Source organism: Ictalurus furcatus, chromosome 1 (genome assembly GCF_023375685.1).
Source record: "Ictalurus furcatus strain D&B chromosome 1, Billie_1.0, whole genome shotgun sequence".
Classification (NCBI taxonomy): Eukaryota; Metazoa; Chordata; class Actinopteri; order Siluriformes; family Ictaluridae; genus Ictalurus; species Ictalurus furcatus.
In genome coordinates, this window is record NC_071255.1 from 17,316,442 (window position 1) to 17,332,689 (window position 16,248).

At 37.1% G+C, this 16,248-nt stretch overlaps 2 protein-coding genes across 3 annotated transcripts in view; both read right to left on the bottom strand.

Annotated features, from left to right (window-relative positions):
* kel (Kell metallo-endopeptidase (Kell blood group)) lies at window positions 1–10,662 on the bottom strand. Its single transcript, XM_053630117.1, has 18 exons — window positions 9,725–10,662; window positions 7,844–8,015; window positions 7,446–7,730; window positions 6,979–7,100; window positions 6,581–6,724; window positions 6,088–6,159; window positions 5,735–5,923; window positions 5,394–5,554; window positions 5,152–5,269; window positions 4,954–5,049; window positions 3,695–3,793; window positions 3,529–3,606; window positions 3,289–3,392; window positions 3,076–3,165; window positions 2,090–2,157; window positions 1,848–1,993; window positions 931–1,020; window positions 1–798 (listed from the first exon to the last, which is right to left on the bottom strand). Exons 1-18 carry the CDS (start codon window positions 9,749–9,751, stop codon window positions 649–651), a joined length of 2,211 nt encoding a protein of 736 aa, XP_053486092.1. The 5' UTR covers window positions 9,752–10,662; the 3' UTR covers window positions 1–648.
* Window positions 10,663–11,253: 591 nt separating this feature from the next.
* zyx (zyxin) overlaps window positions 11,254–16,248 on the bottom strand; it is a 19,470-nt gene continuing 14,475 nt past the window's right edge. For both annotated transcript variants that reach the window (XM_053630145.1, XM_053630153.1), the window contains exons 6-10: window positions 16,181–16,248; window positions 15,676–15,845; window positions 13,810–13,988; window positions 13,535–13,655; window positions 11,254–12,949 (exon numbers count right to left, since the gene is read on the bottom strand). The exon at window positions 16,181–16,248 is cut by the window's right edge and continues 80 nt beyond it. In XM_053630145.1, coding sequence (XP_053486120.1) covers window positions 12,836–12,949; window positions 13,535–13,655; window positions 13,810–13,988; window positions 15,676–15,845; window positions 16,181–16,248 — 652 coding nt within the window. In that variant the 3' untranslated portion in view covers window positions 11,254–12,835. The remainder of the gene's footprint in view (window positions 12,950–13,534; window positions 13,656–13,809; window positions 13,989–15,675; window positions 15,846–16,180) is intronic.

Below are 16,248 nucleotides of genomic sequence, written 5' to 3' on the forward strand. Positions count from 1 at the left end.
CGTAATACATTTCTTCAATTATAAACACAAATAGACTAGCAGTACCTTATCTTATTATATCATAATGTCTAATACATTTGAAGAGTTTGTTATCACACACACACACACACACACAAAATCGTTAACCGGTAGAATATGGACACAGGGATAAATAATTAATTAATTCATCATCAGTAGCCTCTTTTCCATGGGTTCATGTATCCGGCGTATGTCCACTGGACGCAAGACGGGGACACATCTTGCATGGGATGCCAGTTCATCGCAGGGCACCGTGCAAACACACATTCACACATGCATTCAAACTAAATTCAAAACAATTTATCATTGTTTTGGGAAGTGGGAGGAAACTAGAGACCCCTGAGGAAACCCACGCAGTCAGAGAGAAAATGAACAGGGGAAAAAAATATGTAACCCGAGCTCGGGTTCGAACCCTGGATAATGATAGATAATGCTAATACTAATACTGATTGTAAAACCTAACATACTAAGAAGAATACATCCAAAATGTGAAAAATTCTAATGCATTTATGGGTTTGCTGTAACTGTCATGGTCTCCATTGATGCCCCTTGTATCCATCAAATTTCTGAGCAGCATCTTATTGTTTTAGTGCCCAGCTATGAATAATGTTCCTCAGTAGACCCACGCTTCTAGCACAGTTCAGGAAGATGTCCCTGAGATCTGTTATCCACACAGGTCAGTGGTTTGGGACAGCGCTCAGAGTTGGCACACAGTACAGTCACCAGGAAGGAGGGTTCAAATGGCATGAGTGCACTATATGGCTCAGAGTCACAGCTTGCCTATGAAGAAAGAATTGCAACAGAGTTAATTCTGTTTGGTTGAAACAAAACTTGGCTGAAGCAAGCAGGCCAGTGCATTAATATGGTTTTAATTGGTATGACCTAATAGGGGTTTGGTCTCCAGAAGCCTACCTGCATGAATGAGGCAAGAAACAGCTGAATGTGAGAGAGTCCTGACACGGTGGTGTCACCTGAATGCCTCCGCAAACTCTTATTATATGACTGCAAGAAAACCAAATGATAAAGAAGGAAAACCGGCATTAAAGAAATTGGCAAACAACATAAAATATGTAAGGGATAATCCACGCATAGGTGTGCATTACAGGATTTTAATGCACAATGAGGAGGAAAAGTAATGCACACCTAGCTGTGGAGTATTCCACTTATACCATGGTCACTTGACAGGCTGACAAGTTAAAGCTGTCATTGATGTTTGCAGTGCAAAATTTGACTGAACAGATAAAAATAATGGTTAATTTTTGTTTGTTATTTCATATATGGGTCGTTTGAATTAAAATTTTACCTCTAAATAACACACAGAAATAAAGTAGTGCGATAGGATTATAATTGTTTGAATGAATTATAATAAATAGTCATTAAAGAGAAAGAGAGAGAGAGAGAGAGAGAGAGAGAGAGAGAGAGAGAGAGATTGTGCATGCACGAATTACCTGCATCTGTGCCACGTATAATGAAGCCGTGAGTTTAACTATGTACTATGGTTACAGTTGTTTATTGGCAGCACATTACTTTAGAACGGTGATTAAACTGACCGAAACTACCTGTGGTATATACGGTATTAACACACCTTCCAGCCAATCAGAATCGACTATTCAGACCGACCATGGTATAAAATATAATAATTAATAAAAGACTACTGTAGAAATTAGGGTTTATAAAAGCTAAAGTACACATGTGAAATTGTTGTCCTGGGGCAGCTCATTTCAGGAGGGCTTCAGAACACGCAGCATAGACCAAGGTTTTTTTTTGTTTGTTTGTTTGTTTGTTTTTACAGCTGAAGATACACACACCAGTAAAGTGCACACACTTACCAGTAGAGCCACCTGAAGGGCTGAGAACTGCACCCACACCTCCTGCTTCTGGGATGTAGAGAGAGAGGAAGTTCCCTTCTGTGCTGTGAGATAGTGTGACCACACACATTCACTCTCCCCCTCAGCAGTCTCTGATTGAGATAAGACTACAGAAGAGACAGATGTTATATAAACTGTATATAAACATGCACACACACAAACACACTAACACATGCATATAGGTATGTAACAGGGTGACATACCATCAGGCAACAGCAGATGCAGGAGGTCTTTTGCAAGTAAGGTCCCCAACATCCCATAGTTGATAGCTCTAGAAAAAAGAGAAACATGGTCACTTATCAGTTTCGCATCATGTTGTACTCATACCACAGCTGTAAAAATGTATAAAATGTGGCCTACTTTAAGTGTATAAACAATGTGTAGACATTTTGACAATGAATAATGTTATGTGCATTCCATTTAAAGTCACCTTTGAACCTTATATAATAAAATATATGCGATATGAGAGAACACTAACAATGCCTAGCTTTATATTTAATTAAATGGGGTTTAGGGAATAATTCTGCGTATAATTATGTAGACATGTAGGTATGTGCATGTAAGTACATATAATTATAATATAAATTTTTCTCTTTTTTGAGGCATGTTTCTAGTCCCTGGAAAAAAAAAAAAATCAGTCACATCCACCAATAGCAGCCTAATGATTAGTGTCAGTAGGTGGCACGCCTGGATGGATGTAGTTTGTCAGTTGTTGGCCAGACTCTGAGGCTGACTGTTGTGCTTCATGTTTATACACAACACAACACAGACACTGCCATATTCCAGGATGACAACTGTAGGGTGCATAGGGCCAAATCTGTTCATGAATTGCTCAGTGAGCATAATAGAATACTGAGACACTTTGACTGGCCTGAAAAATCTACGCAATTCAATACCATAGGAAACTATGTGGGATTGTTTGGAATAGCAAATGAAACATCAGCAGGCTCCAAAAACTCAAGCTGACTTACACACTCAATTTGACAAGACAGTTGCATTCTGACCTGACAGGACTGTGCTGTTATTAAGGTGAGGGGAGGCATAACCAAGTATTAGGAAAGAAATTGTATTATTATTTGTTGTTTTTGTTGTTGTTGTAGAACTAGTTGTAGATTTATAGAAATAGAATGTTCTCTAGTTAGTTTTAAACTTCTGTGACCCCATCCTGGTTTAACAATGTGATAAATACCTGGGATATGAGGAATGAAACTGTGGTGGCACAAACATTCCAACTGGGATGATGATGTCATTACCAGAGAAAAATGGATGGAGAGACAAACTAGAAGACATAGAGAAGTGAAGGATGATCACAGAACACCATTAACATGCTCAACAAATGAAATAAAATTAATCATGGGGACCCATACATATGATAATAAGAAACATATAAAAAAGCACTCACACATTGGGATGTGGAGTGTGAGAGAGCAGTCTGCTCCTTATCCTCTGCTGAAGAACAAGCATCTGCAGGTAGTTGGAGAAATAGATCTTCTCACTCATAATCACCTAGTGCAAGAGGGAGGTACAGTTCAGTATACTCTGTAGAAACATGATTTTTAATATACAAAATGATTTATGAATATAGTGCTATACAATAATGTGAAATTGTAAATGCAAATGTTTTTATTTATGTTATTAATACCTCTCCAAAATGCTCATCAAGTCTCAGCTGATTGAAGAAGTCATTGTTAGTGGAGAGTCTTGGTGTGTGAGAATGAATCTAAAGAGAAACACTAACTCTGTTACATCTGCAGCGACATTTGTCCAGAGATGTCATTGGAGGTATATGAGTGCTTTTTACCTTTTACCTTATTCAAAACTAATTCCCGTGTGTCCTCATTCTGCCAGTTTATGTTGGATATTTTGGTCTTGAAGGAGTAGTATATATCACTGATCAGCTTTTCAGCCTAGCAAGTGAATAGGAATTGTAAGACTAATGGTGAATGATTAGGAACATTGTAATTAATGTAACAAGTTACTTGAAAGTACCTACATTGGGCTTTTATAGCATATTCATAAGCATTGCATGTTATAAATGTTATAAAGCAATATTTATGTAAGGACTTATGCAATGTAAATAACATTATAATTTTATAATTATGAAAATAATTTATGTAAGGATTATGACAAAATATGACATAAAGGTTTATATGAAGTTTATTGCTTGTCTTTACCGTTCAGTATAGATTAGAGAGGAGTTATCATGATGGGTTGACTGTTTAATACAGATTTTGTTTCTTTTAGTTGTCTTTAAAGTTATTATTGTAGTCTGTACTAGTAGCACATAGGCCAAATGCCAGCCAAATGAATGAATGTAATGCCTTTAACTAAACTGCATTGATTAGTTTTTCATTAATAACACTGTGTTATGAAACACTATATATACTTTCAGCAACTTTCTTAAACTCTCATAGTTGTTTTCAGTAAAAGCAAATGAACAACTATTAGAAGAATAAAAAAAAAACTATGGTAATATTAAATGTCCTCTAATGATAATACTTTCTTTCATGCAAAGACATTTCACAGAATACTTTTAAAGATCACCTTGTAATAAGTCTTTCATAGATTCTCCAGTATTGGTTTATAAATTATTTATGCAATTCTCAAGTGTTATAAATGCCTATGCAGTTACCTTTAAAAAAATTACCAATAAATGAATAGTTTGCATGTTTTTTTAAAACCTGGTGAGATACAGTGTAACCCATTCTACATACAGTATGTGTGTGATGACTATAACTGTAAGATATCAAACAATCAGCCGTCCATCCATCCATCCATCCATCCATCCATTTGACTATTCATGCATTCTTCCATCCATCTGTTCATACAACCATCCATCCGTCTATCTGTCCATCCATCCATCCATCCATCCGTCCATTCATCCTCCCAGGATGCGTACATGATTTGTCTGTTCATATATTTATTATAACAGTATATCCTATATTTATATCCATTGGCCCACATGTACATTCATTGGTCCAACCCTCTTTCTAACTATCTCTCCATCCATCCATAAACCCATCCATTATTTGTAATATTCTGACTTATATATCTTTATTTGTCATACCTCTTCACCAGCATAATGGTCTTTGACCAAATGACTCATCAAAGTGTCAAAACCTTTCACCGTCTGCAGTACACAGTGTCTCCAACGTGGCACATCCTTAAGTAGCACAAACGTCCAGTTAATCCAATTCATTCAACAACTTTAAGAAATATTAAAAATGAGGAAATTTAAACACACACACATCAAATTAATACACACCTCATTTTCATTGTCAATTGCAATAGAGAAGTTTTTCATGGTCTGTGTGAATTTGGTGTGCAGAGCAGGCATAAGTGTTTGCAGAAGATTCATGATCATATAAGTTTGGAGAGGATGACTGCAAATGAAAAGACATACATACATACAGATAACTACTTGAACTGTCACAGCAATACTTTTATTAAAGCTGATGTGAAAGTATATGCTAAATATTAAAATAACTGACTGTGAATATGATCTACCTGTTCATCTGCTTGTGTTGAAGCCTCCATTGGCTAATTATCTGTGACATGTAGATGATATAAGGTTGATTATGCAATAACACAAAATCTGACTTGCTGACAGGAAGAGGATGAAAGGTAGCCTGGAGACAGCTGAGCCAATCAATAGAAGGGGCCAGTTTCTAAAAAAAGAGAGAGAACATTTCTGAGTGAATGCATGACACAAACACATACACACACACACACACACACACACACACACACACACACACACACACACACACGCACGCACACACACACATATTCTTACTTCCCTGTCACACAGTAACCTATAAATTGTCTGACTGATAACAAACACCCACTTGTAATTCCTGGATGGTGATTCGATGGTACAGGAGTTTCTGGTTGAGTCGGTAGGAAAGAGGTGAAGTGTTTGTAACTAGAGTTGAACTCAGAGACATATACAAGCCACAATGCTGAGTACTGCTACTGAAGGAAACATTCAACAGAGTCAAAAGCTGCCTACAGGATGCGAAGAATGGACGCAGAGACTGAAAAGAGAGAAGAAAAAATACAAGATGACCAATTAACTATCATTATACTATGAAGATCATGCTTATAGTGCTCATAAAGGTTACATAATTTTTTTGTACACCATGTAAGCTTTTTATTTTTCTTTGTCAACTTGAAAACTTCAAATTATGTTCAGTTGTACCTGCGAGTTGAATTTGGTTCTCTTTGTCTGGTTGTTCCACTCAGTAGGGAACTGAAAGTCCGGTTGATCAATCTGCAGAAATCCCAGTGTTTCACAAAGAAGGGTTAAAATGCTTTTTGGACACTTTTTTGAACACTAATTCTAACATTACGACATTACATAGCTATACCTCTGAATATTTAAAAGAATGTACTGAAGATGATTCCCAAGATTGACCCTGCTGAGATCATACTCACTACCCCAGCTTAATGTTTAATTAATTAAGGATGCTCCATTTGCTTAATAATGCTTAATTAGTTCTATTTAAAAGGTAAATGCAAAACTAGATAAGGAAAGCATGTGTAAATTTAAGCCAAAGGTGTACAGTCTTATCTGCTAAGGGCTAATCAGGTGAAAGGAACAGTATAGACTATTCCTTTCTAAAAAGGCTTATAGATGCAATGTAAAAAGTTTGGAACTATTTAAAGTTTGGAATTTATTTGTTTGAATGTACCTGTATGTAGTTCCGCCTCTCATTGCGGTCAGGGCCCACATACACGTTAAAGAAAGGAAAAGTGTTGTACTGCGACATCAGCAGAGCCAGAATGGAGTTCAACTCAGGCTGAGTCCAGTGCTCAGTACCAGGCCAGCCACCCAGCTACAAACAAACACAGACTGCTTTATTTAGCTCTATCCAACAAGTGATCCAACTGTGATCCTATATTCATAAACAACATGTAGTAAATGTCTTCCTTCCTAAGTGGTGTTAAAGTTGGAAAGGTGGAAAGAATACAAGAATACAAGGGCAAGCATAAAATGCCAAAAGGCCTTATTAGCCATTTGAAATCATCGTAAATCTACAATGTGGCTGTATGTGTGTGTGTGTGAGAGAGAGATAATTTGTGTATATACCTGCTGAATTAGTGTTTGGGCATGAAATATGCTCTCATTCAATGTAGTGTTAGGCCTCATGCAGGTGTTATAGAAGATCTGTGCTTTCTGTGCTGCACTGGTAACATTCCTATTGGGAAACTCTAATCATGCAGAGACCAAAGATTCAAATATAAGTTTCAAATATAACCTCATGTATATTTCCAGTTTAGATCTAGTGCATTTGCAGGTAATTGTCTTTATATATTCCTTACTGATATGCTTAGTGTGTATTAGAATTCTATGACTGCAGAACAAAATACTACATTCTACTGTACATATTAAATATTTCTAAATACTACTCAGATAAACCCTACACCATGATAAATCAATAATTAATGAAAAATGATCATCATTAATATACATTCAGTCCTATTACCGAGCAACATCACAACTTACAACGTTAATGTCCTGTACAGTGATAGAAATATACAAAGTCTGTGTCATACCCAGAATCTCTTGTATTGCTAGGAGCAAAGCTGTCTGTCTGTCAGGTAATCTGTCATCTCTTTTACTTTCAGTGTCGGACCCTCTCTGCACTATCCTTCTCATCTCGTCTGTTCTGGTGACATTACGGGAGACGATCTTGCCTCCGTGTCTCCTTCTGCTCTTGGGTGACATTTCTGCTTTACAATTAAACAGAAAGTAATCACAGGGTCGAGAAAAAGGATCCATGGCTGCAGAGAAGCGTTCTGCTACTCTCATGCATGCTGGAGAGAGACAGGGAAGAGGGTCTAGAAGGAGAAAGAAATGTGGGGTGAGATGAAAAAATTAAAGGATAGAAAGGAAAGACCAGTCACCATAGACATTACACTAGATTTTGTTGTTTGATGTAGCATCTTGTTACCTTGAGTGGTTCGAGTGTCTTCTTGCAGGAAGTAGTACCCCAACCCCATGACTGTACCAATGATACAGGAGGCAAGACAAAACTGAAAAAACAGGAGCCCAAACCACTGGTTCTTGACCAATGACTGTGATTCCTGAGACTGAACCTGTTCTTGGGGGAGCTGAAGACATTCCTGGACAAGCATCAGAAATGAGTATCAAACATTTAGTCTTATGACACAGTGCTGTTGAATTCTTCTTGGTCAGTAGGTGTTGATTAATGTACTGTAACACCACAACTCTGACAATCATTCAGGCTGTGAGGAAACTGACAGGTTACTACATTTTTTAGCTTGTTTACAGTGTATCATTTCTATAGTGAGGGCTAATTTACAGGGATTTGAATGGTTGATCTGCCACATTAACCAAATTATAATAATACATGGATTAACATTTATTAGCACTTTGTAATAGAGATGTAGCTGTTCCTTTAAAATTTCCATTATATGAAAGTCAGAGGACTTTGCATTTTTTTTTTTTTTTCCAGTTTTGCAGTAACATGACATTGTGTGTGTGTGTGTGTGTGTGTGTGTTAATAACATCAACAAGAGAGTTGGGGGAATGAGTGTTTCTAGAAGTTATACCAAAAGGTGAAACAGGAACAATCTTGTTTCGCTAACAATAGCTATACTCAGCAAAAAAAGAAGCATCCCTTTTTCAGGAGACTGTATTTTAAAGATAATTTTGTAAAATCTAAATAAGCTTTACAGATCTTTATTGGAAAGGGTTTAAACAATGTTTTTCATGCTTGTTCAATGAACCATAAACAATTATTGCAAATGCACCTGTGGAACAGTCCTTAAGACACTAAGTTTACAGTTTACAGGCGGTAGGCAATTAAGGTCACAGTTATAATAACTAGGACACTAGATAAACCTTTCTACTGACTCAGAAAAACACCAGAAGAAAGATGCCTAGGGTTCCTGCTCACCTGTGTGAACATGCCATAGACCTGCTGCAGGGAGGCGTGAGGACTGCAGATGTGTTCAGAGAAATAAACTGCAATGTCTGTAATGTAAGATGCCCAAGACGGTGCTACAGGGTGATTGGAAGGACAGCTGATCGTCCTTGCAGTGGAAAATTACATGTAACCATGTGTTCCCCCCCAGAACTTGTCGAATCCACTGTAGTACATAAAGCAGCTGGTGGCCAGACACACCACATACTGACTGTTACTTTTAGTATTGACCCCCACTTTGTTCAGGGACTCACTATTCCATTTCTGTTCGTCAAACATCTGTGAAACTTGTTCAGTTTGTCTCAGATGTTGAATCTTTTATGTTAATAAAACAAATATTTACACACGTTAACAAATTTGCAGGAAATAAAAGCAGTTGAACGTGAGAGGATGTTTCTTTTTTTGCTGAGTATAGAAACAGATTAAAAACTACGACTATGTCGACATTCATCAACAACTTAAAACTGTAATTGCTGTACATTTGCTGAGATATAAGAGGAATAAAACGCTGCTGGGCGATCTGTTATAAGAAAACAATCAACTTTGCGGTAGTCGCATATAATACCACCCAACTTTTTTATATAGAAAGTTGCAAGCACATCAAAATCAGATGTTTCCTTTCTGTAGCAATAATTCAGACATAGCAGGAGTCACTCAAAAACACTTTGTATGAAAGAGCACAGAGAAAACGCTTACATTTTAAACACTTCATTTAAAACAGCTTACATTTCAGTAAGCTGCCAACAGACTGCACATTACATGGCCTGCATACTTATTATATGCCAAAGGAAGTGAAAATCCATTTGAATTGAAACCATTTCTCTCTCAGTGATAGCATAATAGCATTGTAGTAAGGCTAGAATATTTGTTGATTTCTAGCTGTACCTGCTGAGCCGATGAGTTTTGGGTCATCTTGTTCTTTTCATTTGTTTTCAAAGGCCTTTCATCAGAACTCCTCCTCCATCAGCATCCAGCTCATATCTGAGCCCCCCTCTATCTCGTCCTCAATCAGTTCAGTCATTCATGACACTTACTCCTCCCACATTTACATTCTGATAAAAGCCAGTGTACATGCCTCGTTCAATGCGTCATACTAACTGGCTGTCTGTATAAACCTCCTGTGTGTATCAGACATGTTTATTTTTCTTAGATTGAGTACCTGAATTTGACTTCAAAAAGTATTAACTTTTTATTTACAGAAAACAACACCTCAGATGCCTTTAGTAAACATAAAATGTTATTTTATAGGATTTGTAGTGAGTCACTCAGGCTGTATTAAAAGAGACAAACACACGCACGTGTGCCAGCACTCTGTTATCAGTGGAATGTGAGGCTGGCGTGGGCCGATAGGGTGAGAAGACGCATCTATGACGTGCCTCCACGTCACACACTGCGTGGGAAGGAGCATGTTTGACTGTCACATGCCAACATACATTTAATAGACACAGTCTAAGAGACAGCCATTAAACATTTAGACAAGAGAAAATGTTTTAAAAAATTGTGAAGTCTAGAAATTACATTTCATTATAGCCACAAAAAAATGAGTGAATTTCTCTTGAGGAAAGTAATATAACTTTTGCTATTTTTTTCTTTTTATATAAAATTTGTATCCCATTCCGTTACTTCCATCGTACAAGGAACATGCTTAGAAATCATGCAGAATGCCAAAGTGTTTTTTGTTTTAATTTTATAATACAGTACAAATGAAAGCTTGATTGCAAAAAACATCCTCAGACCGTAAACATACACACATTCACATATTAGAAAAGGAACTGCCAAATAAAGCACTTGTGTGTGTGTGTGTATATTTTTTTATATATATATATATATATATATATATATATATATATATATATATATATATATATATATATATATATGCATATGCGCGCGTGTGTAGTACATGAATAAAAAGAAGAAAAAAAAAACAAGTGGCACTATAATGGATGTCCATGACATACTGTAAACAGCAGCATCATGGTGATACTGACATGACAACAAAACATGATGGAGAAAATGTGAATACACACAAAAAAAATATTCATTGAATGCATTACAAGGCCAAAATAGTGTGTGGGGGTTTGGGGGGGGGGGGGGCAAATCATTTTAATGATTGTACGGACAATGGGAGAACTTTTATCCACCTGTACAACATTGTGCAGAACATTCTTGATCAATTCTTAGTGGGGATACATAAACATAAACATGAAGGTAGTGAGTGTAAAAGGTAAATTTAAGGAAAGTAGCCTTATTCAGTTTTAAGAATTTCAACTAAACATTTCGAATTTAGTCCATTTCCAGAGTCAACTGAAATTTCCAAGGTAACATTAGTATAACCATCTCATGAAAAATACCCATCGGTTTGTTCATTACAGTCTAAAACTAGTAAATCCTTTTAAGCATTTGTGCAAAAAGAGTCCAGCCATTCTTCTGATACTGTATTTCAATCCATGACTAAGGCGGTGTCTGAATTTGTTCCTTATCCATTGATGCGGTACACTATTTGAGCCCAGCTATAGTTCACTAGATTAATACCCTCAATAAATCCACATTACATAGCTATTTATTTCACATCAAAATGTACTTGTCAGGATGAATACCAGAGAACCCAACATACAAGCTCATGTATAAATGTCTATAATAAATGTTTAACAATCTCTAAAGCCAATACATACTTGCTAGTGGTGTGCTTAATACTAAAAATCACTTTTCATACTTCATACTATTTTTGGGGTTCAATTTCACTAATATGTTGAAATTGTTTGCCATGCTAATGAGGAGTACTCAAAAGTAAGTGTTGTGCAAATCCAGTCGGGTGCATCCTTTTCTGCTGCTCTCTGTATAGTGCTCTATATAATAACTTGTAAATGCATGAGTGTAAAGGAGTGATAAGTCAGTCTTGCTCCCAAACAAATCTCACCAGCCAACCAACTAACATAATTCTGAATACTGGACTCTAACTGTTAAACATCTCAAATGACCACTACTTATATTAGTGCACAGGATCATTTTTATACATGAATGAAAACCATCAGGCTGTCACTGACTTAATACTATGCAGTATTCCCATCCATCTATCATTCTTCGTATTACATTAGTAACTGGTGGTCAATGTGTGTGCTTTATAATTTAAAAAAAAACAAAAAAACAAAAACAACAACAAAAAAAACACAACCCCAAAGAAAAATCATGCAGTCTTGTTGAATAAATGTTGCATGCAAGACAAACACAAAAAGCTCTGTTCATAGACTAACCAATTATATAAACACACAATTCCCTACCAGGCTTCATATGCATCTATGCAGTTGCAGGTCTATTTGGAAAGCAAATTTTCTAAAAAGCATTTTCTTGCTCGGCTGTTCGCTAGTTCAAATGGTTCATATTTATTTAATACTAGTATTCATACGCAACACTAACTTTCCTTTCATCCTTAATATTTTTGTTCAGGAGGCTGTGCTAAGCTTATGAGAGGAGGAGTTGTTCTGCCTGTGCGAAGCACGCTAGGAGTCAAAGAGTTGCATCGAACTAGAAATAGTCACACAGTTACACAATCTCAAATCACATCCTAAAAAACCTTGTCCTCATTTGTTAAATTACATGACATGTCAGAACACTGTATTCAAGCAACCACATGCTGAAATGGTGTTTGTGTGATTTTGCAGTAAACATCGATAAAGCTGTTAAAGCTGATAAAGGACCTGAGGGTCTTTCTAAAGGACATGCAAAAAAAAAAAAAAAAAAAAAAAAAAAAAAAAAAACCAACCGAGCTGCTGTAGATATTAAGTTCTGGTCTTGCTGATAAAGCTGTGAAAAGGGACAGACAAAAAAAAAACAAACAAACAAAAAAACAAAACAATACTACTCTATGACAAATAGTGGCAAAAGAGAAGGAATTACAAAACTCACAAAAACAATGCATCAAATGCCTGGAATCAGAGCAGAGTCAATCTTTGATCTTAGGTTTGGTTTTTAATGAGTGACAGGAGTCTCCACCAATCACTTCATGGCCTGCTTGGCACGCTTTGTGTGGCACGTCATGCATAGAATCCTCCCGTCCAATGGATAACAGCCATCAGCATCTGCCTCTATAGAGAGCGGGCGGGAACAGTCCTGGGAGCATGGAGATAAACATAAGTGTACAGTATTCACAGTAACCCTTTACATTTCTTTACAACCTTGTTTAAGAGCAATTTGTACTTAAAAGTACTGTTTTACACAAGACAGCCATCTCAGTACCACATTTAGTGTAACTGTATTGTACAGACTGGCTTTTAAAATTAACTGCACTTGTAAGATGGGGATTAGTTTTTAAATCTTACTTGAGGAAATATGCAAAGAAACATTACCAGTTTACATTTCGCTCACCCCACAATCACATTTTCTGACTGAATATCAGAAATACAAGTAATATAAGTAATGTGCACTAGGCAACTGAAACTTTGGTCTAATGTTGATTTTAGAATAATAATAATAATAAAAAAAAGAAACATTGGTGCTTGTTGTACATGCGTTATTTTCTGTTATTGCATGTATTGCAATTTTCCACACTGTATTGTTAATGTATGTGATGTGAAGCAGTGGGTGAGTGGAAAAGAATGTCCAATAGTTAGGAGTACACGCAGGGGGACTCTGTTAAAGTGTGTGAGGTGTTAAGTTAGGTAGTCATGTGCATTTTTATATTGTATGTTTTCATACCTCACATCGGTAGCACTTAAGATGAAAGTTCTTCTCCAAGGCTACAACTCTGAGGGTTTCCTCACTGCCAGGGTCAGGAACAATTGGCTCATTGCAGCTCACGCACAAAGGAGAAAACCGTCTGTGATCCAGCAGCAGAGCAGAAGCCATACAAATAGAGAGACATTGTTTCATTCAATATATATTTCATATTATCTTGGATTACTGAAATCCTCATCAAATCTACTGAGGAATTAAAGGCTTCTTGCTCTGACAGGATGTGTGTAGAGGCTCACCGGTGGTAATCAGGGACACAGTAGGGGTTGTTATTGTCATCAGTGATGAATGGAGAGCCCTCCAGTGTGCAGCTACAGGCAGTGCAGCGGAAACAGTGAGCATGGAAACACTGGCCCACTGCTTTCAGCACGCGATCTGTGATCCGCTCTCCACAGCGAGAACAAACTGCCAGAGAGTTCTGAACACACATACAGAAGACAGGAAGGCAAAAAATATTTCATCTGTCCCCACTGATTTGGCACTAAAGTAAAATGTATGGTTTCTAGCATGCTGTACAAAATAAAATAAACAGAATACATACACGTGAAAAAAATAAAGTACACCACGTGGAAATTGTTGGCTTTTTTTGACATATTTGGACAAGCAAACATTTGATCAAGTATATCAGCTTCATTAATAGGCACTGTTTCATAAATTAACAAAACCACGAGGAAAATGATTTATTATATAATTTATTCAACAGAAATATCAATAGATGTAATATTCTTCTGTGGAAAAAGTAAGTAAACCCTTGACCTAAGAAGCTAAGTGTTGCCCCCTTTAGCAGAAATAACTTCTTGTAGGCATTTTGCATAATATTCTTCCAGTTGCAAGATGTTTGAAGGTGTTCTTGCATGTACTGCCCGTTTCAAATCCCCTACAGAATTTCAATAGGATTCAAATACGGGCTTTGACTAGGCCATTCCATAATCCTCCATTTCTTCTTTTTGAGCCATTCCTTGGTGGATTTGCTAGTGTGCTTAGGATCATTATCCTGTTGTAAGGTCCACTTTTGGTTCAACTTCAACTTTTGGAACACCTGGTCTTTGCCTATATGCTCATTGGCAAACTGTAGTCTCGCAACGGCTTTTTCCTAGCATGCCTCCCATGCAGGTAAAATTTGTGCAATATCTTTGATTGTAGAAGCATGCACTTTGACACCAACAGTTACAAGACTTACTAGCAGATCCTATGATGAAATTGGGTTCTTGGATACTTTTTTTGGCATCAGATGGTCTGCTCTTGGGCTGAATTTGCTGGGACGGCCAGTCCTGGACAAATTGGCAATCATTTGAAATCTGCGCCACTTGTAGATAATTTTCCTTGCAAAGGAATGATGTATTTAAAATAATTCGGAGATCTTTTTAAATCCCTTGCCAGTCTGAAGGCATTACAGAACTCTTTAGATCTTGGCATGAAGCCACCACACAGTTCAATAGCAAAGGGAACACCAGACACTAGATATGAGAGGGGTATAAATAAGACAGGTTTCACCTGCACTCCCCAAACAGCTTCTAATCACTGGTACCCCATCATGAACACCTGATTCTAATTTTATGGATTTGAATGTGATATAAATGCAGGGGTGTACTTACTTTTTCCATGTGACTGATCTGTTTTTTGTTCATTTAAATTGTGAAAATTACTACAAAAGGTAAATGTTATGTATCATTTGACAGAGTGTATCAACTTTATTAATAGGCACTGTTTCAAAGAGGATCAAATGTTGGCTTGTCCAAATATGTCAAAAAAGCCAACAATTTCCATCAGGTGTACTTATTTTTTTATACATGAACGTATAAAGCAGTTACCATAGATATATGAATGGTACCTGCTTTACAGTTGGTTTATGCATTCCACATTCAGTGTTGTGTGAACAAGAGATAAAAAGGGTGCATGGTCCTTGGATCAAGATGAAGCTACACAACCTTTTACGTGTACAATAAGGTGACATGCAACATAAAGTGGCAAGCTACAGTAACACGATAAGGCAGATTTAACCACGCAGCAATTACATATTCTGTTAAAATCCAATATTTGAAAACCTCTTGCTCCATCACCCACCCGCAACTGCAGCATTGAGTAGTGTGAATGTACTGACTCACCACATAGCACTCCTCACACTCTGGCGTTCCATCACGGTCATAAAACTGCATTCCCTGCAGGGGGCGCTGGCAGGTTACACAGCAGAAACAGTGCGAGTGGAAAAGTTTGTCCATTGCCCTGACTGCTGGCTGAGACCTGGAGAGAGCCTCTCCACACTTTCCACACACCTCTGAACACACATGGATGGTTAGATTAATTAATCCATTAAAACCACGAATGCACAAAACACTGATAAAACACCATCAACAGACACATGCACAAGGTATGTGAGTGGACACTACTCCTAGTGACTCGTTTGTGCTTTAGTATGTACAGAAGTGCACCTGCATTTATTAATCATATTAGTGCATAGATAACAGTACAACCCATTAATATACTTCAACTACATTCAATACAGTGTGTGAAAGTGGAGAGGTGAGCTATTTCTGTCACCTATGCGCTGCTCTCTCCTATTAGTATTAATAACTGAATATGAAATGGATGTTTGCAGGAGACTGAGACTACCTGTAGGTGCAGAGGTGATAACTGGGGCACGATTGTCCATGTCTTTAATGAAATCTTTGGTCATCCTT